Source organism: Colobus angolensis, unplaced genomic scaffold (genome assembly GCF_000951035.1).
Source record: "Colobus angolensis palliatus isolate OR3802 unplaced genomic scaffold, Cang.pa_1.0 Scaffold78, whole genome shotgun sequence".
Classification (NCBI taxonomy): domain Eukaryota; kingdom Metazoa; phylum Chordata; class Mammalia; order Primates; family Cercopithecidae; genus Colobus; species Colobus angolensis.
The window spans coordinates 8,960,299-8,985,401 of NW_012121598.1; the positions used below are offsets into that span (position 1 = coordinate 8,960,299).

Below are 25,103 nucleotides of genomic sequence, written 5' to 3' on the forward strand. Positions count from 1 at the left end.
AGGATTTTCCAAAAGTAAAACTAAAATAGTATGTATTGGAAGTTTAGTTAAAAATCCTACCAGGGTAGATCTTCATGTACTGATATTGAAAGATGTCTGCCAAATATTTTTGACTCGACAAAGCAACTTGCAGAACAGCTCTATAGTATCTCAATTCTACGTAAAAAAAACTGTATACATGCACACACCAATGTATACACATGTTTATTTCATGTCTAGAAAGGGGCACATCAACAGCATCATAATAATAGAGCCTACCACAAAGGATGTGTTTTGAAGAGTGAGAGAGGTTTCTTTATTGTCCATAAATGTCAGGATCCTCTCTGTACTGTCAAGCATTCACTTCCTAAAATTCAGCCTTAATCCATTAGTGATACATGAAAACTGATACTGCTACACCGTATTTTGGAAAGTCTTAAATTACAACATAAACCATACCTGAAAACTCAAGTTACTCTATATATTACTGGCATAACATCCAGGAAAAGAAAATGCTTTTAAATTTTCCCCCTTCAAATACATCAAGACATGCCATCTACTTTAACTGATTTAATACACATAACCACATAAAAATTTCATGGAAAGTACAATGTAAATGCTATTTTCCTTATCTACCTTCTTGTCTCTGAGGGCTGTTTACCACTGGGATCCAACTTATTCTGAGAACTGTGCTACCTCCCTTAAAATATGTATTTCCATTAGTGATGGAGAGTCCTATATTGGTTTACCTCTTCTTTGTCCTCTTTCCTAAAGCTAGTCATTTTCCTAATCTACAAGCTTCTCCTTTGCCGCTGCCTTGTCCATTTGAAGATTCTAAAGCAGAAAATACAAGTTAGAAAAAAAAGCAGAATTCTTCATAAATGTAATGACAAATTAATATTTATCCAGTGCTAAAATTATTTCATACAATTTTTACCTTAGAATTATTTAGCCTAAATAATAAAACTGAAAACTTACACAGATATTGACTTAAGAATTCCTTGGTTTGTGAAGATTTATGACATAAGGCATAAGACTAGGCATGAGTGCCTAGTCTCCATTCCAGCAGCAAATTAATTCATTAGTCAGTTAATTAATATTGTAATAGCTAAATAAATACTTTTATCAAGGAAGTCAAACCATCACTCACAGTACACAAACACGCTATGAGGAGTTTTTTTTTTCTGAAATGTCTCTCCTTCTGTCCTTGAAAAGATGATAAAGCTTCATTCTAACCTAAAACGTTAAAGTCCCTAGTTGTTTTGATGTCCAAAGCACTATGGTTTCTAAAACAGATGGGAGCTGGTTTGAGACATGCTCCTCATCAAACTTACTTTGGGGTAACCCAATACAATGCTAAGAACCTGGCCACAATAAAAGCAGCTGGTGAAGGACAGCCTGAATCTGGTCTTTTCTAACTCCTCACATACCTAGGGCTAGTCTCAGAAAAATTCCAGATACTGTTTGCTTAAGTTAAAAACTGAAATGTACGTGTATGTGTGTGTGTGTGTGTGTGTGTGTGAGCACGCATGTATGTATGTGTAGAAAGAGAAAGAAAATAACACACTTTTCAACAACTTACCATTTCCATGATCTAACCTAGAGTGTTTAAACTTTAATTGAAAATATATTTCCTGATTACGCCACTGCACTACAGCCTGGGTGACAGAGTAAGACCCTGTCTCAAAAAAAAAAAAAAGAAAAGAAAAAAAAGAAAAGAAAGAAATAAAATACATTTTCATAGAATCACAATATTATCTAATTTTAACTTTACATATGCAAACAAAATGTATAAAAGACTATTTTATCCATGAAAAATGTATATAGTAACATACTTTTTCTATACTATTTGAGCCCTCAGAAAATCCAAATCAAGTTTAAGTTTAGTGTTTAATTGTAAATGCCAAGCTAATATTGTTTTCTACTGTAATTACTTCAGGAATAAATTTCTATTGTGATTTGATGAAAACAGTGTGTCCATCAGTCTTGAAATCAAGTGATCCTTGAAGTAAATTTAAATATTTGAGAAGGTATTCATATTTTAAATAAGCACAAACAAACACAAACCAAAAACACAAACTACACCTCCCATATATGACTGGAAATGTGAAATAAGATTTATTTTACTGCATCTGTGCTTGCAATTAGGAAAGTATCTGCTTTAGTTTATCTTTTCTTGGTGCTATATAGTTTTCCTTAACATGCTTAAGGAAAAAAATCGAGACATTGAAGAACTCGTTCATATTTCCCCATGGGAGTTTTATCTTCATTGACAGAAACCAGTAACTATTTTTTAAGTAATTTTTCAACTGATTAAATAAAAAATATTCACAAAGAGCTGTGCTCATACTGCACCAAATACATGTCAACATTTGTAACAAATAATTTAATTTCATAGGGAGCCATAAGCATATAGGTGTATACTAGTTATGCAAAGATATGAAAAATCTGGAAACCATTGGTGGAATGATAGGAACAAAAAAACATCCCAACAACGCGTAAATCAAACAGCAAGGTGTAAATGAAAGTGCCAACCATTCATTTTCAGATTCTTTGAGCCCTAGGTTGCTGAAGATAGTTGTTGGCAGTAAAACTGTCTCCTTCCATCGGGTACGGTGGAGAGCAGCATGATTGGCAGGGCAAATAGAAGACAAAGGAGAAAGCCTTCAATCTGCAGCTGATGCACAGGAAGAACACGGGGAGCTGAGTTTACAATAGAGACAACATTACCAAGCTAATGGCACGAGCAATCATGGGGCCACTACACATCTTGGGTATCAGCAGGGCATCCATTTTCAGCTAAGTGTTAGAGTACCTTTTTGCTTTCTCTCACCACTGCAGGGGTAAAACAACCTAGTGCGTGAAACCCACTGACTGGTAATAAATTACTATATTGGATACTTTTTGTTTTCTTTCAGCAGTGACTTTACTGTGTATTCTTGCTATCACTACCAATTAAAGTGGAGACTGCTTTAGCAAACTGTATCTAACTATATATCAGCCCTGATGCTCCAATTGCTTTGGCAAGTATCACAGGGTCAAGAGGCTCCTTTGACCTTCATCATCTAAGTCTTTCTGACCACTCACTATTTGAAGCAATCTCAGCTGAACAGATGGACACTTTCTGTGACATTATAAAGCTTAGAATATAAAGATAAATGAAATTGTGTTTCAGGCTTCAAACTGGTTTATGCCTGTAAAATATTATTAGTGTGTTTACAAAATCTCCAGATTTAAAGTGTATAATCTGACTCTGGCTAATGGACAAATTGCTCATTTCTTTTTTAATTACAGGTTTTGTGTTTTAAGTGTGAAGAATAGCAGAATTTTGTAAAGCAGTTCTCAGGGTTATCCAGTTACATTTTTAATGCATATATCAATAAACCATTATAAAATGAAGGGTGTCATTTACTGTGCAATGAACCTTTTGCATGTTGGTTTTTAAAATGATGTGCTAAGAAGATACGCCAAACACAGTAAAACTAAAACTATAAATGTTGGATGAAGTAAAAATTAAGATTTTTATTTGCCTTAAGCATGATTTTTCTCTTAAACTCTGTCATTTAACTGCTAGAAGATTCCAGTATTTTTGCATATCTAAATGTAAAAGGAAAATGATTAAGCATCAGCTTTATATTCTTTAACCCATTTGTGTTAGTATATCATACACGGTTATTTGAATATTTTGAAATTGCTAGATTAACCTTAAGTAGGACACACATTTATATTTTTCTTCATTTAACTTAAAGGTTAGTCTCTTTTAAATAAAGTGATTATATAATCTATTGTTCAAACCAGGCTACTTTTTAGAGTGAAATGGTGCATTATTAATAATTACCTTGGAACAAGAGGCACGAGCCAAAACTGTCCCAGTGAACCTGGATGTGTGATGACCCCATCTTACAGGAATAAGGTGATGATTTGGCTTATTAAAAAGCATCAATGTTTCTGTAACACTTAAAATGTGACTATTGTTCTGTAAATCATAACTTTATCTCTGTACATCTATTTTTTAAATGACTGCAAAGAAACTAAGTTCCTTTTTAAACTCTCAGATAGTTTATTTCTACTTCTCAAAAAACTTCTGATGTACATAGCAAAGGAAAAATAACCAAAGTCCTAATTATAAAAATACTGCTAGATTGTTTGAAAGTTTTATTTTTATATATTGTGCTTATAAAACCCGTGCAATTTGTATTCTCTTATCACATTACCAAAATAATCTCTCAGAAATCAACTAAATTTCTGTGATGCAGATTCAGTTGCAGGTAAATGAGAAATAATACAAATAATGGATTCAGAGGTAAACAAACTGCTCATCATTTTTGAAAAACGTTGTAAGACCAAGGTAAGGGAGGGAGTGAGGGATAGAAAAAGAAAAGAAAGAAGATAAACAAAATTGCCAGAGGCCAGAAGACTGTTTCAGGTCACCTTGTATTGAGAACTGGCTAACAAACAAGAGACAAAAGCTAGGGACCAATGTACTCTCCCCAGCAAAAAGAACCACAATCACAAGTGTGTCCCCAGCTTCTGGAAAGGGATTGAAACCAAATGCCAGCTTTAAAGTTCCATGGTTTTATAAATAATTCTGAGAAATAAATGTACAATAAAATATCCTCTCTAGGAATTGAAATACTGAAATGATAGAAAACGTCAAATAAAAGCTCTGGGACAGTTAAAAAAAAAAAATGGCAAGGAAGGTAAGGTATGGCCAAATAGGTGTAATAAAAAGGAAGTCTCATATCCAAAAACAAAAAAGGGAATAATTAAGGGTCTTTGTTGATAAATTACTGAAGCCAAAATATTCCCCCAAATTGTAGGGTATTGCCTGTATTAGAGACAATATACAAAGCATTATCCTTGCTTGGTACAATGCAAAGGTAAGGACTCCATTAGTCCTATGGCAGAGACTCCAGTAGAAAGCTTAGTAAGTCTGACCAGATCTCAATAATAAAATGTGAAAAATCAGAATTATTTTTGTGCACAAACAGATTAGAAAATCATATAACTCCATGTGAAAAATGGAAAAGATGTGTTCAATTGTTATGAAATCACAATAGTATAGAATATGAAATATTAACTCAGACACCAAATTCTGAATTACAGAAGAAACTAAAGGTATTTATATGCATTCATAAATTTTTTAAAAAGTAAGATAAGCAAGGGACATTTGAAAGAGATTCATTACTTAAAAATAGTTTTTGTTATATTATTTTTGCCTTTAATAAACAATACTAATACTGTTTACACAGAATTCAATAATCAAGATAATCAAAAGGAAATTAGATCACCCATAATTATAACACCTAGGGAGATCCTTAACTTTCTGAAGCAGGAATCTAAAGAGAAACCACACTTTTCCACAAAATTTCATATAATTTTATATAGAGCCCTAGAAATTATCTGTGCAATCATTAGTATTTTTTTCCTCTCTCATGCTCCCTCTCCTCAGTCATCGGTATTTTTACCAAATGTTTACAGTTCTCCACCTTTTCCGAGTACATGGCTTCTGCTTCATTAGCTTTGCCTCTGTGTAACAATGAAGAGCAGAGACCCCTTCTGACCCCAGGCTGGTACATTGAGTGAATAAGAAATAATAAACTTGAGCCGTTTTAGCCAATGAGATTTGGGACACTGTTTGTTACTAGAGCATAATATAGCCTATTCTGATCTAGATATTATCCAAATTGATATCAATATACACATGAAAAGATACACAGGTAGAGAAAAGAGAGGTTTGGTGACTGACTCAATGTCATATAGCCACTCATTTAATCAACCCAACTACTGGAACGCCAAAGTTGAAATTAAAACCCAAATTGACTACTCCTAGTCCAGTGCTCCTTCCACTACATGAAATGTGATTTCTCATGCTTATGTGTATTATGCTTTCCCTGGAAACTACTCGAAGACACAGAAACAAATTCCCGCTAAATTCCCCACCTCTGACAGATGGCACATCTGTTTGAATAGACACTTCATAATCCAACTTTGGTCTGTTCTGCATCCTATAAAAATTCAATGGCACTAATAGAATAAAAGTTCTCAATATCAAATCTTAAAAATTCATTAATAAGTCAAATTTTATGTAGCAGGAAAGATACTTCTCATGTGTTCTTTAAATAGCAATTATTTCCTTCCATTTGTTTTCACCTCTTTCTCTATATGTTTTTGTCAATTAAGATAACAAGTATGTGTTACTAAATTACTCTATACTCACCCTCTAGAGATGAAAACTAATTAAAAGAGATGTGGTATGAACATGTAATTTTACTTAATCCCAACACCTCTGCTTCCCATCTATGACACTGAAATCAGCAGTATCATGTTGATGCTTTCTAAGCATCACACTAACAAGCTTATAATTGGCCAAAAGGTCAGTAAAGATAGAGGTCTGAAGGAAAAACAACTTAGCCAGAATTGGCTCACCACTAAGAAGACCAAAGGACAATTTTTTCTTTAAAATAGTGCTTCTCCTCTTTTGAGTGATTTGTATGTGTATTCACATAACGAATAATCAACCACAATGCTTATTTTGGGTATATATTTGTATGGTCACCAGATATTTCAGTCAATTCAATTCAACACACACTTATTAAATTGAAATCAATACTCAGAGAGTATGCTCACTGAAAAAAAAAGTATATAAAATTTAAGAAATGTCTCAGGATATGAGTTCTTTCAAACAACCATACCACAATAACTTCTCACATGTCTAGCAACTGATTGACAAGATCAAGCTTGTAGATAACCTTAAAAAAGTAAGACGCAGAAGAAATAAGACAAAAATCTCTGAAAACCCAAATGAGAGTTTACCAACCAGGGCTCCCACACTGAGCAAAACCAGTTATAATTTTCAGCAAATAGGGAGCTTTACAAGAAAATCTGTTAATGATAATAACAAAATATAGTTCTTTCCAGTGGAAAGCTACCACACTCCTCTTCTTGTGGCCTATTATACTCGATTATAACACAATCCAATCACAGCACTGTGATTAGACCTGTAGGCCAAATCCTGCCTACCACTTCTTTTTGTAAACAAAATATTACTGGAACACAGAAACACTCATTTACTGATGCGTTGGCTATGGTTGTTTTTGCATTACCAAGGCAGAGCTGAGTAGATGTATCAGAGATTGCATGGCCCACAAAACCAAAAGAAATTTGATATCTGATCCTTTAGAGAAAAATATTGCCAACCTCTGGCTTATTCTAAATTAATGGGAATTTTAAATTATGCAAAATATTCTTTCTGGGCAAAAATGCAATATAAATATAAAGAAAGCCATTTTATGTGTTAAATTCCCTTAATTCCATTAAGTTGCACTTTAAAAGAGGACCCTATCTTAAGTCTGTATTGGTTGTTTTTGCTACTCATGAGATTTTCCACCACAAATATAAATTGCTCCCAAAAGTCCAAGTCCAGGAATTCTTACAACTCTATAGCAAAAAATCCTAATAATACAATAAAAAAACCAAACCAAGGATTTGAATAGACATTTCTCCAAAGAAGATATACAACTGGTCAAGAGATATATGCAAAATGATCAATGTCATTAATTATCAAAGAAATACAAATCAAAACCACAATGAGATACCACCCCACACCTTTCAGGATGGCGATCATTAAATGAAAACAAAACCAAAATGAAACAAAAGTCAGGTGTTTGTGAGGATGTAGAGAAATTGCAATCCTAGTACACTGTGGGTAGAAATGCAAAATGGTGTAGCTGCTATGAAAAACAGCATGAAGGTTCCTCAAAAAATTAAAAATAGAACTACCATATGTTCCAGCAATCTGACTTCTGGGTATTTATCCAAAAGAATTAAAATCAGGATCCTGAAGAAGTATTAGCATGTCTATGTTTATTGCAGCATCACAATAACCAAGATGTGGAAATAACCTAAAAGTTCATTAGCTGATGAATGGATACAGACATTATGATATATACATACAATGGAATAATATTTAGCCTTCCAAGAGAAGGAAATTCTGCAATATGTGATAACATGATGAACCTTGAGGACATATGCTAAGTGAAATAAGCAGTCACAGAAAGACAAATATTGCCTAATAACACCAATATGCAATATCTGAAATAGTCAAATTCATAGAATTGAAGAGTAGAATTGTGCTTGCTAGGGGCTTATTATTCAATGGGCATGAAGTTTCAGCCCAGTAAAATTAGTAAGCTCTAGAGATCTGCTGTACAACATTGTACCTAGAGTCAGCAATAATGTATTATATACTCTTAAAAATTTGTTAAGAGGGCAGATGTCATGTTAAGTGTTCTTACCAAAATAAAATAAGAAGTTGAAGTCCAGGTTCGAAGACTTCCTTTTATTTTCTGCAGGGGTACAAGTCATAGTTACCTTCCACTGCATCTCACTTTATATTCCATCTCCAGTCATATCAACTTCTCATTAACCTCCTACTTGTTCCCCATCTTCATATTCTGGGTTTTTGGACTTGCTGTTCCTTATGGCAAAATCTTATTCATCCATCAAGATGTAGTCCTAATATGACTTCCTGCATACCACAGACAGGGTTAGCTTCACCATCTAAAGGGGTTCCTCCCACTGGCACTTCCGGATATAGGTCAACTAGAGCACATATGTCACACCATGGTTTTTGCCAACTTGATGTTAAAACAAACAAACAAAACAAAACAAACACCAGCTAACAATTTATTTCTCTTGCTTCAACTAAGCAATAGACTCCTCTTCCAGACACACTCTCTTCTCTAATTCAATTTTTTTTTTTTTTTTTTTACATAGCAAACAAAATGACCTTTTCAAAACATAAATCAAATCATGTTATTGCTTTTGAGTAAAATTGTGAAAAGACTCCCTTTAATACCTGGAACTCAAGCTTCTTACTTTGGATTATTACACCCAACATATTCTATCCCTCCCTCACTTTTCAATATTGACTCTTAATTCTCCCTCCCCCGTACTTCTCTTGAGTCACACTGACCTTTTTGACTTCATTATCTACATCAAGCTCATTCCTACTTTAGACCTTTTGCAGTAGCTGTTTGCTTTGCTTAGAATATTCTCCGCTCTGAAAGGTGGGAGAATTTCTGGCTCCTTCTTGCAATTCAAACTTAGGATAAATCCTACCTCCTTCTCTGATGTTCTCTGACCACTCAGCCTATAGTAAACCTCCAGGACTGTCTATCAAACTGCCCAACATTAATTCCCTGCAGAGCCTTTATCATTACCTGACAGTCTTGTGGTTTTTTTGTTGTTGTTGTTTTGTTTTGTTTTGTTTTAATTGTGATGTATCCTCTCTCACTAGAAATGTAAGTGCCATGGGCACCATGATCTTGTATCAAGAAGAGTGCATGGCACATAGTAGATGTTCAATGAATATTTGCTGAATGAATAAAGTATTCTGTTTACATTCCATGCTACAAAACTTATATAACATACAGACACAGTAATTCTTTGTTCTCAAGGAGCTTTAGGCTTAACTGAGAAAATAAGACAAATAAATAGTGGTAAAATAATTAGGCAATCTATAGTTTTGTTCTTTTGTTTGTTTGTTTTGTTTTATTTTGTTTTTGAGACAGAGTCTGTTGCTCAGTCTCTGTTGCTCAGACTGGAGTGCAATGGCGTGACCTCGGCTTGTTGCAACCTCTGCCTCCCAGGTTCAAGCAATTCTCCTGTCTCAGCCTCCCTAGTAGCTGGGACTGAAGGTGTGTGACACCATGACAGCTAATTTTTTGTATTTTTAGTAGAGACAGAGTTTCACCCTGTTGGCCAGCCTGGTCTTGAATTCCAGACCTCAGGTGATCGGCCCACCTCTGCCTCCCAAAGTGCTGAGATTACAGGAGTGAGCCACTGCATCTAGTCCCTAGTTAATTTATAAATTGATTAATCACCTCTCGGCCTTCTGGCTAAGATCAAATGTAGCATCTGTTCTTATCAGTTTAATATAAATTGTTTAACTAACATGTTCATGGTAAATTGTACATGCACATGCTGCAGTCTGGGTAGGATTTGACTAGGTAAAGAGAACATGTCTGGTACATGAGATTGGGCAGGAAGAAATGTGGAGAATAGAGTTACCAGCACCACCCATGTGGAAGAGCACTGGGGTAGCAGAAATTATGGAAGAGCCTTGTCATGGGAATCTAAATGGGGACTTCAGAGACAAGGAAGAAGAACAAATCCTACAAAGCTCAGTTTCTCCTGGGGCTGCTAATCTACTATGCCACCCTACGTTCCCACAATGAGCTACCTAAAAGCATTTAATGTCATACATGTTGAAACGTAATCAGCCCTCTCTCCTCCTTATGCTCTCATGAGAGGGTGAGTTAAGCAGTTTTCAAATGATGTACAAAAGCAGGAAGCAATGTTTGCTACTTGGGGGAAGTGGAATTGTACAATTGTACTAGTCTTTGCATCTGGGAAATGAAACATAAATCAGGCCTCTTCATATTTATTACGCTTAAATTTCTGAAAGTTATTACAAACCTGTTGATTAGATTGTTGCTGGCTTCAGGGGTTTTGTATTGAGGAGAGGGCTTAGTAAAGTAATTATTTCAGGGAAGTAGAGGCTCCTGATACACAACGCAATCCTCAGGCTATTTTTGAGTGCTTATTTTAGACAACTTTGTTATTAGAAAAAGAAGTCTAAGATTTGAGGGCAAGTAAATGGGGTAATAATATGCACTTTGCTGGTATAACAAGCCATTTTAACCACATTGCCTTTCAATCTTCTTTTCTGAGTTTTTATCAGCTCTGTTCTATGCCCACCTCACCCAAAGTGAATCATTTCTCACTAATATGCTGGACATACTAAGTTTTATCACCACTATTTAATAAACTTTTTCTTATAAACTTTTGAATTAATTGAGACATGTCTAAATATCAGTGGAGGTTGCTGCTGTGTTTCAACAGCCTCTTTGCTATTACTGACTATTTTTTGCTAGGTCACTCTCCTCTGTACAATCAAGTCACATGTAAACCTGATTTGGACTCAAAGCAACTGACTGGCAAAAAAAATACACTTTTTTTTTCTGTCAGTCATTTATGTATTTTTTTCTTACAATTCAAAAACGGAAGCATTCTTTACTTTCTTTCCATCTATTCTTCATGTTTTAGACTTCAGTAGTTTACAGTTCATGAGTTTATTCCACAAATATTTCTGAATGCCTACCATGTGCCAGATATGCTAGATGATGAGAATTTCATGATAAAGTTATAAAATAGGTTTATTATAACTGTACCTGTCCCCTGTGAACTTACACTGCAGTAGAGAGTAGGGAAGATACAAAATGAAATAAAAAGGATGCTGAGAAAGAGAATAACAGAAAGTGGGCTGCTCTCTACATAATGGTAAACTGACATCGAAGTTAGACTTGAAGGTATAGAATTGGGGTGAAAATATTCTGGCAAAAGACTAACATCAGTGGAAATATGAGTTTCTTTAATGAGGTAAAATAGTTGGGGATTAAATATCTGGGTCATAGAACTGAACCTGTAGTTGATGTTTTTTATCTTTTTTAATGTATGATTTTTGATTTTGGTTTTTATTACAAGGGTGAATGCAACTCAGATTAATAACAATGGAATGCTCATTCTTAAGTTTCTTTTCTTTCCATCATGCTTGTGGAAGCTGAAAAGAATATTTCATAAACAGTTATGTGAGTTCAATAGACTGGAAATTGTTATGTCTGAAGAATATGTATAAACCTGACAGGACATCCCCTGCCCCACACGGTAAGTGTTAAAATCAAATTTATAATTCTAAAGATACTCTTGCTAAGAAAATAATAGATAGAGTTCCTAGTTTAGGAGATATAATACATTTTAAAATAATAGTACTAAATAGAAATTGGAATTTTATGAACATTCTGAAATATTAAAGTGGATCTTTCCTAGGTTTTGATTATGCATAAATATACCCAGTCTGAAATCAACACAAAATTACCAGTGGATAGTAAAAATCAATTAGAGTTCTTTCCCAAGTATCACTCATGAACTACTGACAACTCCTGCTCTAATTCTCAACTGAAGAAACTTTTAATTATAATATGATGTATGTGTTCATGCTGAAGGAAATTCAGTATATTCTGAAAACAAGAATTAAAAGCAACCATACTAAGTGATTTATCAAGAAGACATCAGGTAACCACAAGAGGGCTGCAAAAGATTTAAGAGATATGATGTATCATTCATACATAATGAGACTTTTGTAAATTATATTACTTAGTCCCATTATACTTCATTATTTGTCTGTGAATTAAATACCCATGTATTATACCCATTATACAGATAGAGAAATAAGGGCTCAAATCCTTAGATTTTGTTCATCAGTGAAAGATAAACAGATTTTGATAATTATTTCGTTACAAAACTGAAGTCTGATAAAACATAATAACTCAATGTTTTAAAATACAAGAACTTGGTCCTAGAATTAATGGACATAGAACATTAGGTGAAGGCAAAAAAACATCAAGCTGTGGCCCCATAGCCAGGCCTTTGTGGTAGGTGCACAAGAACAGTGAAACAAACCATGATCTGAGGTACGGTGTGTTATGTGGGCACTTCCTCACCACACAACTCATTGAATTTTCTGTATCTGATCTCATTTGCTATCTGGATTAAGATAGAAGGGCAGACCCTTTAAATCAGATGTATATTGAGGGCATAATTTGTCATGATTAATTGAATTATAAAAAGTGAAAATTTTGACAAAATACACTCAGAACTGTCAGTTTTCTGCTTCTACCTTACTAATTCCATCCTTGTTAACACCAGAAATTTAATGACTAAAAATATGTCTCAAGATATTTTAAGCTGATCATTAGTATACATAAATGTTAAAGTCATAAAAGAAAGATATGCTTAAGAGATCTTTGGCCAGGCACAGTGGCTCACGCTTGTAATCCCAGCACTTTGGGAGGCCGAGGCGGGTGGATTACCTGAGGCCAGGAGTTCGAGACCAGCCTGGCCAACATGATGAAACCTCATAGCTATTAAAAATACAAAAATTAGCTGGGCATGGTGGTGCACACCTGTAATCCCAGCTACCCTGGAGGCCAAGGCAGGAGAATCACTGGAACCTGGGAGGCAGAGGCTACAATGAGCAAGGATCGGGCCACTTCACTCCAGCCTGGGTGACAGAGCAAGATGCCATCTCAAAAAAAAAAAAAAAAAAAAAGAGATCTTAAAGACAATTTGTTACCTTCTATCAACTTGACTTTATAATTGATCTGGTTTAATAAAAGATAGATCCTTGGCAATTAACAATTTTGGACTGACAGTCATATAATAAAAACTATGTGAAAGTTCAATGTTCAGGTATCCTCTTAGATTTGGGGAGATGTCAACTCTCAATAATTTTCTCATTTGAGCCTCAAGATAATCACACATGAAGAGACAGGACCCATACTATTCTTTCCATATTTTGCCATATGATTACATGATCAATGTCATGCTATGGTTGTTGTAAAGCAGAGATTGGCTTGAGAGACAACAAAAAGGAAAACAAAACATCTTCTACCAGAGAATCAATGGAGAAGGCCACGTTTTATATAACGACAAGAGACCTCTAGTGGGAGCTAGGAAGAAAGTAATGAAGGTAAGCAGGGCTTTGCATTTTGTAAGCTTTCTTTCTTTTTTTTTTTTTTTTGAGACGGAGTCTTGCTTTGTTGGCCAGGCTATGGTACAATCTCGGCTCACTGCAACTTCCGCCTCCCGGGTTCAAGCAATTCTCCTGCTTCAGCCTCCTGAGTAGCTGGGATTACAGGCACCCACCATTACGCCTGGCTAATTTTTGTATTTTTAGTAGAGCCAGGTTTTACCATCTTGGCCAGGCTGGTCTCAAACTCCTGACCTCGTGATCTGCCCGCCTCAGCCTCCCAAAGTGCTAGGATTACAGGCGTGAGCCACGGTTCCTGGCTTTGTAAGCTTTCTTAATGGCTTTCTAAAAGTCATCACGTTTGGGGCAATATGTGAAGAAATAGAACAACTTCCATTTTCAGTCCCATTTGATTGTGCATGGGGTTAAATATGTGCATAAGAAAGCCCCTGCTGCTCATGGCAGCTTGTTAAGATCACTTTTATATCTGGCAGGAATAATCACACTTGAACCGAAAGATTATGCAGGATATTTTAACTTAGGATTAAAGCTGTCTGCAGAATTGTATGAGCTATATAGTATGAAGAAAATTACAAATAAATAAATGTCATTTGGAGATGCAGAGAACTGGTGGTGCCTTCAGGACATCACTATTAAAACTGAATTCAGAAAAATGGACAAGAATGTTAGCTGTACATATTTTTTTAATAAGTTCATGCTCTTAGTTCCAATAAATACAGATAAAGTCTTAATACGTTTTGTTTTGAATAGTACAGGGGAACTATTCCATGAAAATAAATGCTTTCTTTTTTGAGAATTGCTTCCTGTTAGTTTTTTGCATTTGCTGCTCTCTTAGGGCCAGTTTCAACATAAGTCATTGGTACAGAAGTAGTGCTCCTGTTGGGATTGCTTTAAATGGGTCCAGATGGTACTCTCAGTCAATAAGTGATATTACCAGCTTTCAACAAGAAAGATTTTATTCTCCTCCATTTCTTTCCAGTTATAAGCAACTAATACTTTGAGTTAACACCTAAATTCTACAAACTTCATTCTTTTTCCTGAAAATACCATCCAGTGCATTAGTCATTAAAAAAACAGAATAGAAACACATTTTGAAGAGGTCACATTTATGATCATTTTAATCAGAACCAACAAGTTGCTCAATAACAGAGCATCCAAATCCACTGGAGTGAATTTGGACTCTAACAGATAATAACCTCTTTAAGTAGGTGGAATAGGGTCATCTTTTCGGTACTACAAGAAGCAGGATCTTAACAAATTTTGAGAGGCTGCATGTTTTTAAAAAGGAAAAACAGGCTGGGCGCGGTGGCTCACGCCTGTAATCCCAGCACTTTGGGAGGCCAAGACGGGTGGATCACAAGGTCAAGAGATCGAGACCATCTTGGCTAACACGGTGAAACCCCGTCTCTACTAAAAATACAAAAAAATTAGCCGGTTGTGGTGGGGGGCGCCTGTAGTCCCAGCTACTCAGGAGACTGAGGCAGGAGAATCGCTTGAACCCTGGAGGCAGAGGCTGCAGTGAGCTGAGATCACATCACTGCACTCCAGTCTGGGCAAAAAGGAAAAAAGAAATAAGGAAGAAAAAAAGTCTAAATAAGCTAAATAGTTTTGGGTGCATAATATCATATGAACATGATTACAGAATTCATAGGTTCTAAAATATCTATAAAATTATTAATGTAAATGAAGGCAAATGTAAAGATGTGCTTTAATAAATCATGCTAACACAGTCCCTAGATCAAGCTAAATACAAAATTAAAATGCCTAAAATGTTTAACTTTTCTCCATGTTTCTATGCTAGAACTTCCCCCTCCAAATTAACTGATAACTACAGAGTATTTAATCCAAGAAGAAATTTATAATCTTAGATTTCCATGTCTCTTACAGAGTTAATGAAATATTGTGGGGGGAGAGAAACTGAAATAAATCTAAAGCTAAGTTTAGTACTAAATAAATGATATAAATATTTATTCAGTGAAAAATCTTACTTTAGAAATAACGAAGAGAGAACATTTTTTGAAACCAGTTAACCCAAAGCAGAACTAACCCCTTCTCTGGCAGAAATCACGGTTGCCTATCAGCAATTACAAAAATAATAACACCGACCTTGAATCAGCCTTAAAGGTCTTCGCTCACAATTATATTATCAGCTTTATGAATTTTCAGTTGCTATCTCAGCCATAAATTCAATAATTGCAGAGTTGATCAGTAATAGGAAGACAGCTATTTTAACAGCTGACTTCATTGAAAAAGGCATTTGAGAAAGCACACGTTATACTGGCATTTTCCATGTTAAAAAATGCAGCTTTTTCAAATCCTGCTCAGTACACTTTAGATGAGGACTTATGTCCTCTCAGGAACAACAATAAAAACTAAAAATCAAACTCAGCCAAAACTAGAAATGATTTAAATAAATTATATCGGCAGTCCTGGGAAAGCAATAGTCAGCTAAAAGGTTTTTATACCTGAAATTTTTTTATATTTCCAGACTTTACCTTGGAGCATTTTTTCTCATCTTAAATATATAACTTCACTTCCTCTCTGTATCTTAAACATAACAGCTCGCAATGGTAGAGAAACCCAGTGAAAAAAGAGCCCTGTGTGTAGTTATTGTAATTAACAGATTCAATATCTATTACTGCCAGTCAGGTATCATAGCAACCTTGTAGTGCTGAAAACTGCTTAGAAAATTCTTCAAAACCAGCAAGACTCTGCTTTAGGAAAACAACACTAGGGACATGACTGGCTGTCAGCATCTGTGGGTGTTGCTATGGGCACAGCCACAAAGAACTCTGCCATCTATACAAAAAGGTATACACACAGAGAAGAGGGGAGGGACACAGAAGATAAATTGATAAGGAAAACCAAAAAGAAGAAATAATTGGGCTGGCAATATACAATAGGCACACAATTTTGAGTCCATGTTTTACACAAATTCTTTTCTATTGAGGCTAGAGAACCCAAATTAAACTTAACTGTAATTGTGACTAAACATGAGCCAGGGTTTGGAAATAATATCTGAAAACTCTCCATTTGTACCCTTTATCGCAAGTCTTAATTTGAAACTTAAAGTGAATTACATTTAAAATAATATTTAAACTTCCACTTATAAACCCTTAATAGTCGTTTATAAATCTACAGAAGAGAAAAGAACAGGTTACTATGAACAAGAACCCAATATTGATTTTTCGGCAGTGCAGTAAGGCATCTCCATTCTATCTGGCTGCTGTCAAAGCCACTCTTTAACAGCTGGAGTCAAATTGCACTATTTACAGCAAGAGCCCTTGTCAAGTGGACCATAAGTATCCTAACAATACACTATTCAAATGGCACTTTGCCACACAAATTGCTGACTTGATGAATAACCTATGTCAATGACTAAGGCCAATATAAAAGTTTCATTTTTATGAGAGGTTTTACATTCACACATTAAGTAAGCTTTCTTTGAAGAACTATTAGGCTATATATTTCAGGCCTTTGGACGCTGAAAATAATTAAAATCTGTTTAAATACATCAAGAGAACTTGACAACATTAATATGGATCCGGTGTTAACTACATTTGTCACACGAGTCAGAATGGAGTCCTTCTGTTGCTGGCACTCCCCACCAGCACGTGCTGCACAAAGCCAGGCTTAAACTAGCCTTGCACCATGAAATAGGAGCATTCTCCTTTTGTGCCTGTGATTTACATGGCCAACGAATGTTTAGATACAAGCCAGGCTTTGAAGTCCTGTGAGGAAATTCGGAGTTGCTTCTGGGTGCGAGGTGGACAGCTGGAGTCATTTAATGGTGCATTTCCTACTTTTCACAGTCACTCAGACCTTCTAAATTAGTTTTGAAACAAAGCTGTGACATATTCCTCATAGTTTTCTTCGTGATTGAGGTAATATTTTAAAAACGGAAAAAGTTTAAACTCATGCCACAAAATGAGAAAAGGGAAATTCTTCATAAAGCAGTTATAAAAAAAAAAGGATTAGTTATTACAGAAATTTTTATTTAACCTACAGTATGTAAAATTATCTATAAAACTCTTATGATAAACAGTTACACACTGTCAAAAACTTGCATCACTTTATGTGTTCAGAAAGCAAATGACCTTGTAGATTTCTCCCCTAACGTTTATTTCTTTATTCTATCTTCCTAGGCTGGATATTATCATTTAGGTACTACAGTTTTAAGTTGAGACTCACCAAATCAAAATACTTAACACAGAAATTTTAATCCAACGTTTACAGAGGAAAATGACTGTCTGTTCATCAAGTGTTTGAAATTTAAAATAAAAATCTATTTTCTTTTAAAATTATAAAAAATTGATATAAAATATTTTCCACATTCGAAAAATAGTTCTATGCTGCTTATTATATTAAAAAGAATAAATCAAAAATTTACTAATCAACAAGGGAAAATTTTCATTCTATATGGATGATTTAGCCCTATATAATGCAATTTATTGTTTTAAAATAAATATTTGTTCTTTTTTATAGTTATACAAGTTCAATATTAAAATAAAGGTAGTTTAATAAAAACCATGGTAACATGTAATACTGCCATGATGAATTATTATTTAATAGCTTTACAAGTAAATTTTCAGATGATATTTTCAAATCTCACAATTTGGAAACTAATTCTATTTTGGTTATTTTTTGTGTCATAAAATGTAAAAGAACTAACTTTTCATTCTGATAAGGTGATAGGTAGTAGTGGGATCAAATTTCAATTGGTGATCCACCAATACACCAGCTGTTTTTCACAAGAGGCATCAGAATAAAGCTCTAATAAAAATTTTCAGCAAATGGTACCAGAGAGACATCACCATAAGGTCAGCTAAAGGTTAAAAATAAATATAACCATATTTCTAGAAAGTTCAACTGGAATGTAAATAATGCAGTGTAGTCTTTATTTGTAATCAATTTTATATGCTTAGATAAAAATGCACATATAAGTGCATTATTTAAAGAAAATTCCATTAAAAAAATCCAACTAAGTTGGGAGCCATTACTTACAAATTTGTTTCTCTACAAAGGGTGGTTTTCCAAACACATATGAGTTCCTAGTTTTTGTCACAGATTAGACTTGATATAAGCTCTTTTGGATTACATTACACACAGTTCAGAAGAGGTTGGGATAAGTTGTTCCATGTAAAATACAGACATGGAGGGAAAAGGGAAGTGTTGACTATTTTGCCAATTTGTCCTCAGGCCTCATGATCTCCAGGTCCAGTAAAGACTGTCTAGATCATAAATTGGCAAACGACAACCAGTGCATCATCTCTAGTCCACTGCCTGTTTTATAAATAATGTTTTTATTGGAATACAACCACCCTTGTTGAAGAATTGTCTATGGTTGCTTCTGTGCTCCAAAAGCAGAGTTGAGTACTCATAGCTGCAAAATTCTGGCCTGCAAAGCCAAAAATATGTACTATCTGGTCCTTTCTTAGCCTATTTTTGTGTTGCTATAAAGGAATACCTGAGGCTGAGTAATATATAAGGAAAAGAGTTTTATATGGCTCATGATTCTGCTGGCTGGAAGACAGGACATCGGGTGAAGGCCTGTCTTCTTCCACTCATGGCAGAAGGTGAACCAGAGCCATGTGTGCAGAGATCACATGGTGAAAAGGGAAACAAGAGAGGCAGGAGAGGGAGGAGCTCTTATTAGCATCCAATGCTCCTGGAAACTGATGGAGCTTATGCACTCCGGTCCCCACATTAATCTATTCAGAAGGATCTGCCCTATGACCTAAACTCCTCTCATTAGGTCCCTTCTTCAACACTGAGGAAGAAATTTCAACATAAGGTTGGAGGGGTTAAATATCCAAATCATAGCAGGTCCTTTACAAAAAAGAAAAATACTTATTTCTGGTCTAGTTCATCATTGTTCGATACAAATGGAATGCAAATCACATTCGTAATTTTAAATTGCCTAGTAGATACATTAAAAAAAGGAAAAAAAAGAGTGAGATTAATTTTAGTAATATATTTCATTTAATCCTATATATCCAAGATAGAATTTAACATGTAGTACTAACCACATTTCAAATACTCAGTAGCTACAAATGTTTAATGGCTCCAATTTTAGATAGTGAAGCTCTAGAAAAGCAAACCAGAAGGAGCTGCTGGGAGACCCATTCTACAGAAAATCAATTTTAAAGAAAAGACATTTTGAGGATACTACAATAGGCCCCAAATAATAATCTACATTACCCTTTTATTCATTTCACAGACAAGAAATGCAGAAAAAGAATTTAAAAGCAACTAACCAACAAACAAACAAAATAGGTGTTTTTCCCTTAAAATACGATGAAGCTACAAAGATTTCTGCAATATATAGATGAGTTTAGGATGGTTGTTTATTCTCTACTTTGATGCTAAATTCCTTCCACTGCAATTTAAACAGGTTCTATCTTGTCTTATCCTTAGATAAATCTAAGAAAAGCAGTTCCCCATCACTAATATGATATTGTATTCCTTTAAATCCTTTATGACTCTGGCCTTCCTTTCCTATGCCAGAGATATTCTTTGTCTAGCAGCACAAATTCAACTCCTCTAGCATTTCAAACTGGAATTATTTTCAAAATGTTTTGTTGTATTTGTTTTTCTCTTTTAAACTTTTCTCCAGATCTATATGTACTTGCTTCAAATGCAACAAGAAAAAATAAATACAGCATTCTAATAAAGTCCAAATGTTGCCAAACACAAAAATCTCCGCTGCTAGTCTTCTGTTTAAACAGTTCATTCTATTGTTGGAGAATATTTCACCTGTGTCTTACTAAAATCCACAAACAAAAACAATCCTGAAATACAAAGTAACCTTTAACAGTTTTAAATTTCACAGGTATACTGTCCCTCATTTTCCCCACATACACAATGAGTATGATTCAAATTTGGTTTCTTAAAATTACTTTTTTCTTATGAAAACTCATGAAGCATTTTACCATATTAGTAACAAGGAGAATGGGGAATGTATCAGCACCCATAAAATGTCATGCTTATCAAATTTGTAAATTAAAGAAGACTAAGATATAGCAACCTTGTCAGGTACAGTGGCTCACATCTCTCATCCCAGAGACTCAGGAGGCTGAAGCAGGAGGATCACCTGAGGCAAGGAGTTTGAGACCAGCCTGGGCAACAAAATGAGATCTTGCCTTTAAACAAAAAACTTTTTAAATTTAGACAGGTATGGTGCTGTGCACCTGTAGTCCCAACTACTTGGAAGGCTGAGCTGCGAGAATTGCTTGAGCCCAGGAGTTCTAAGCTGTAGTGGGCTGTGATCATGCCACTGCACTGTGATTGTGCTGGAGTGCAGTGGCACGATCTCTAAAACTAAGACCCTGCCTCTAAAAATAAATAAATAAATAAATAAATAAATAAAACAATCTCAACAGCCTAACTCTATCAGAATGAAATGCTAAGAGAAAAAGTGTATAGCGGACCATGAAGATATCCAGTACATAATTTAAAAAGATATAACTTAGGAGAAGCATAAAATATATTGTTCTAATTAGCACTAAATTTAATAATAAGAGAAGTATAGTATATAGGACAAAAAAGGTGATAGTCCTGTCCAATTGAGTTTATCTCCGATTGTAAAGAATGAAAGTTTGAAATTGTAGTCATCTAAGGTAAGGGACAAAAGCAAGAAAATAAAGTTGAAATCAGCCTGTAAGTAGGAAAACAAGATTCTGGCATTTTATTGCTTCTTGAAGTCAACGAAGAAACAAAATTATATAAAGAAAATGAAATCTATATATATTATTACCAGTACCTAAAGAGTAGCTATGAAGTTCTTCAAGAGAGTGAAATACATAGCAGTCAGTTTGCCTTCTGGGACTTAAACTAGTAAACATGACACTTGATGAATGAGATTTGCTCCTGCAGACCCTAGACATCTTAAAGGCATAGGTCAAGAGAATCCCCCAGTTTTCACCTACTACTCTAGCATATAATTTCCAATATAAGATGCTAACTCTGTTATGAATGGTGCGCAACAAAGGCACACCAAGATGGGGATGCTTGGCAGCTGGCTCAGCTCACTCACTGGGCTTTATTCACTACAGCCTTATGATACCTAACACTGTCAGAGTGATTCAATTTCCCAACTTATGTTCAGCTGTGAATGTTGAAGTTTCAAAGCATCTCTATAACTGTCCTTAGAAAAATGACCTTTTCAAGTTAAGAATAGGAAAAAGTAGGTTTCAAAAACCTAAAGACAATGGATTGAATGAGAAAAGAAAAAAAGCCGTCACCTAATCACCAGCTTCAATATCTGAAGGAGGAAAGTACAAACAAAAGCAGGTGTTGTAAATGGAGTCTTAAAAAGAAAAATCCAAAATTCAGAAATTTTTCCATGCATTATCAGCCTTGACCAAGGGAGATGGTACTCTGCTGGGCTGAGAGCATTGGTTACATTCAACTCTCAGAGCTCAATGAATGAATATTCTCTGGGCTCTGACTCCATGCCCACGAAGAAACCCTGTGTTACAACTTCCCCTGGCCTCAGCTTTGCTGCAGTGAGAATGTACCAAGCAACAACCAGAATGCCAATTAAAGAATTGTCTTTCTAGTTTATATATTCATTTTTGTAGTATTTAGTTAGTGTGACTCAGTTCTCACAAGGTTGACAAATCCTAGACTCACTTGTAAAAATCTAAACCAGGCCTCTAAACCTAAAAAGCTAAAGATTACATGCTAACACCCCTGCCCCCAACTCTGCTGCTTTCAGGCATGGCTTTAATGGCCCATTGGCCTTTCTTGATGATGGCATATTCTTTTGGCTAACTATATACATACACATGAGATAAAATAAGGTCTTATTCTAAGTTCTTATTAATAGTATATTACTAGTCTTCATAATACCATTAAAATAACAGAAAAGATGAACAATATGTAATTAAGAATCAGCAAAACCTTGATTTAGCAATCCCACTTCGAAAAATATATCCTTTAAATAATCTGCATGAAAAAAGCTTTAGGTTCATAGATGTGTTATTTAAAAAGTGAAACATAAAAACCAAGCCATGTATCAAGCCATAGAGAAACGATCTATACCAGCAATGATAGAAACACCACATAGAGCATAATGCAGCCATTAATAATAAAAATTACATATTAATACCATGAAAATATGTTTACATAAAAAATACATTTGATATGTACATATAAATGGCATAGTTACAACAGTATGTTGAGGGGATAATTTGGAGGTGAAAATATAAAAAGATGGAAAATAATCCCTTACAGAAATCAGATTAAATTACTATATTATATTTACAAATAAAAAACAATAAAGCTAGCCAAATTTCTGCTAAGCTGGTTGACTTGGTCTATGAGAATAAATGCCAACTCCATCACTGCGTATTCACTGAGGCTTAGAATCCTAGAGAGTTACTGATCCTACTGATACTGGGTATATCAAAATAATTATCCATACTGTGATCTAGTTTTTCTGATTTTTTTTGTTTATTTTCAATCAGCATTTTTAAGAGGTCAGATACTCTTAAATGAAAAATAAAAATAGATCCAAACTACAGAATATGAATGTTTTCCCTTCCTTATGGAAAATGACCTAGGATTCAAGGGTTAATATAAAATGGACTCAATTTTGACAAGCCAGAATCTATTTTGTCAAAAATCATGCCATAATAAGTATAACAGTCACTCAAAAAGTTACACTGATTCACCCAAGATTATTTGGTAGATGCAGCAGTCTCTTAGTTCTTGTTTTTGTGCTGATACTTAAGTGCCATGTATTTATGAATGCATCTAACTTCTTATTCAGTTGATAATGTTCTTTGTGAATATCAGCTTTATTTGAACTTACCTTACATGAAGACTCCACTTGCAGACTAGGGCAAGGTAATGGCCCAAGCTGGTAGGGGCTGGAGGATCTCTGTTCTATACTTTTGTGCTTAAGTGTCTCTGAGGCAATGGGAAGTACAGACTTCACAAGCTGTGAATCATCACAACAATTAAGAATAATTCGTGCTCTTTCTCCTGTCTCATGTCTTTCCAAAGTGCCTGGAAAACAAGAAGTAAAAATGTCAGCAAAATATTTACCCCAACCGAATAAGACAGAACAAAACACTCTTTAACAGAAGAATCACAGTCCTTTAAGTTATCATGCCTTAGTATCTTGCAACTGAAAAATAGCCTGGGAGCTTTTTCTAAATTATTCAAAACACTTGCTCGTAAAGGCTGAACTTATGGATTTGAAAAGCTCATCCTCCTCTTTGTGCTTCTTCATCCACTGAAATCAACAGGAGATTCAATAGTCTTTAATAGTAAAATCTCTAACTTATTATACAGTATGCAAGTGATCAATAACACATAACTATGGAATATTTTAGTGCTGTCCCCTAGTGTTCCAACTCACAAGCAACAGAGGACCCACAGTGCTTTGCTTGGGTTCCTAGGCTTGAAATGTTTCTATTGGTAACATATAATTTAAATGAATGGAGCAAGTAAGAACACGGATGCTTTGTGTACTGCCTCCCTCACCCAAGTGTCCCCGCAGGGCTTTGTTGTTTTATTGTTGGTATTGTTGTGATTATATCCTTTGGCTTTTATTTCTTACGTTATTAGAAGGGGAAAAAAATCCTTTGCCTCTGTCATTCTTCCAGTTTCAGAATTTAGGAGTGCTATCAAGTTCAATTTAAAGTTAAAAAAAAAAGTATAAAATAGACCAAAAGCATCAGAAACCAATTCACAAATAGTTCAATGTTTTTATAAAATACAATGCCATACACTCAGTGAAATATCAATAAATATGAATTAATCATGTTCTCTGCCTCTTATGAGTTCATTTGCATTATTCATACTGTATTAAATATATAGGTTATTTCCTACTGAATAAAGACACCAACGAATACTAATTTAATAAACAATACCTAAATACAGACTTTATTTCATATTCTTTTCTACCAGTGAGAAAGAAGTAGATGTACTATTTATATTGTTAAGAAAATATCAAATTAATTACAATAAGAAAATAGAAATAATAATTGTAGGCCACTATGTCTTTAGATAAAAAGATTGGTAGATATATTTGAAGATTATGATGATTCTATCCTTTCTCATTTCTCTCCCACTCTTCTATAGCCTTCTTTTATTACAACCAAACTACCATTAGTTGGCACCATGGATTCTGAACCAGTAACAGTTACTTTGCTCAAATAACAGGCAGAACTTCATTCTCGAGTCCCTTAACAATATAATTTTATTGTAGCATTTCTACATTCATAAATAAACATCCTTATCATACAAACTTATAAACTTGTTATTCTTCTAAGCTTTCCTTTTCCATCAAGATTGATATATCTGGCCGGGTGTGGTGGCTCATGCCTGTAATCCCAGCACTTTTGGAGCCCGAGGTGGGCAGATTGCCTGAGTCCAGGAGTTTGAAACCAGCCTGGGCAAGACGGCAAAACCCCATCTCTACAAAAAATAAAAAAATTAGCCAGGCAGGGTGGTGAGCACACACAGTCCCAGCTGCTAGACAGGGCTAAGGCAGGAG

The 25,103-nt window shown here is 34.8% G+C and overlaps 1 protein-coding gene across 1 annotated transcript in view; it reads right to left on the reverse strand.

The window, feature by feature from the left end:
* WDR72 (WD repeat domain 72) overlaps nucleotides 1-25,103 on the reverse strand; it is a 207,349-nt gene that overhangs the window by 122,881 nt on the left and 59,365 nt on the right. Inside the window, exon 13 of the mRNA XM_011928644.1 lies at nucleotides 23,412-23,608. Within this exon, the coding sequence (XP_011784034.1) occupies nucleotides 23,412-23,608 (197 nt within the window). The remainder of the gene's footprint in view (nucleotides 1-23,411; nucleotides 23,609-25,103) is intronic.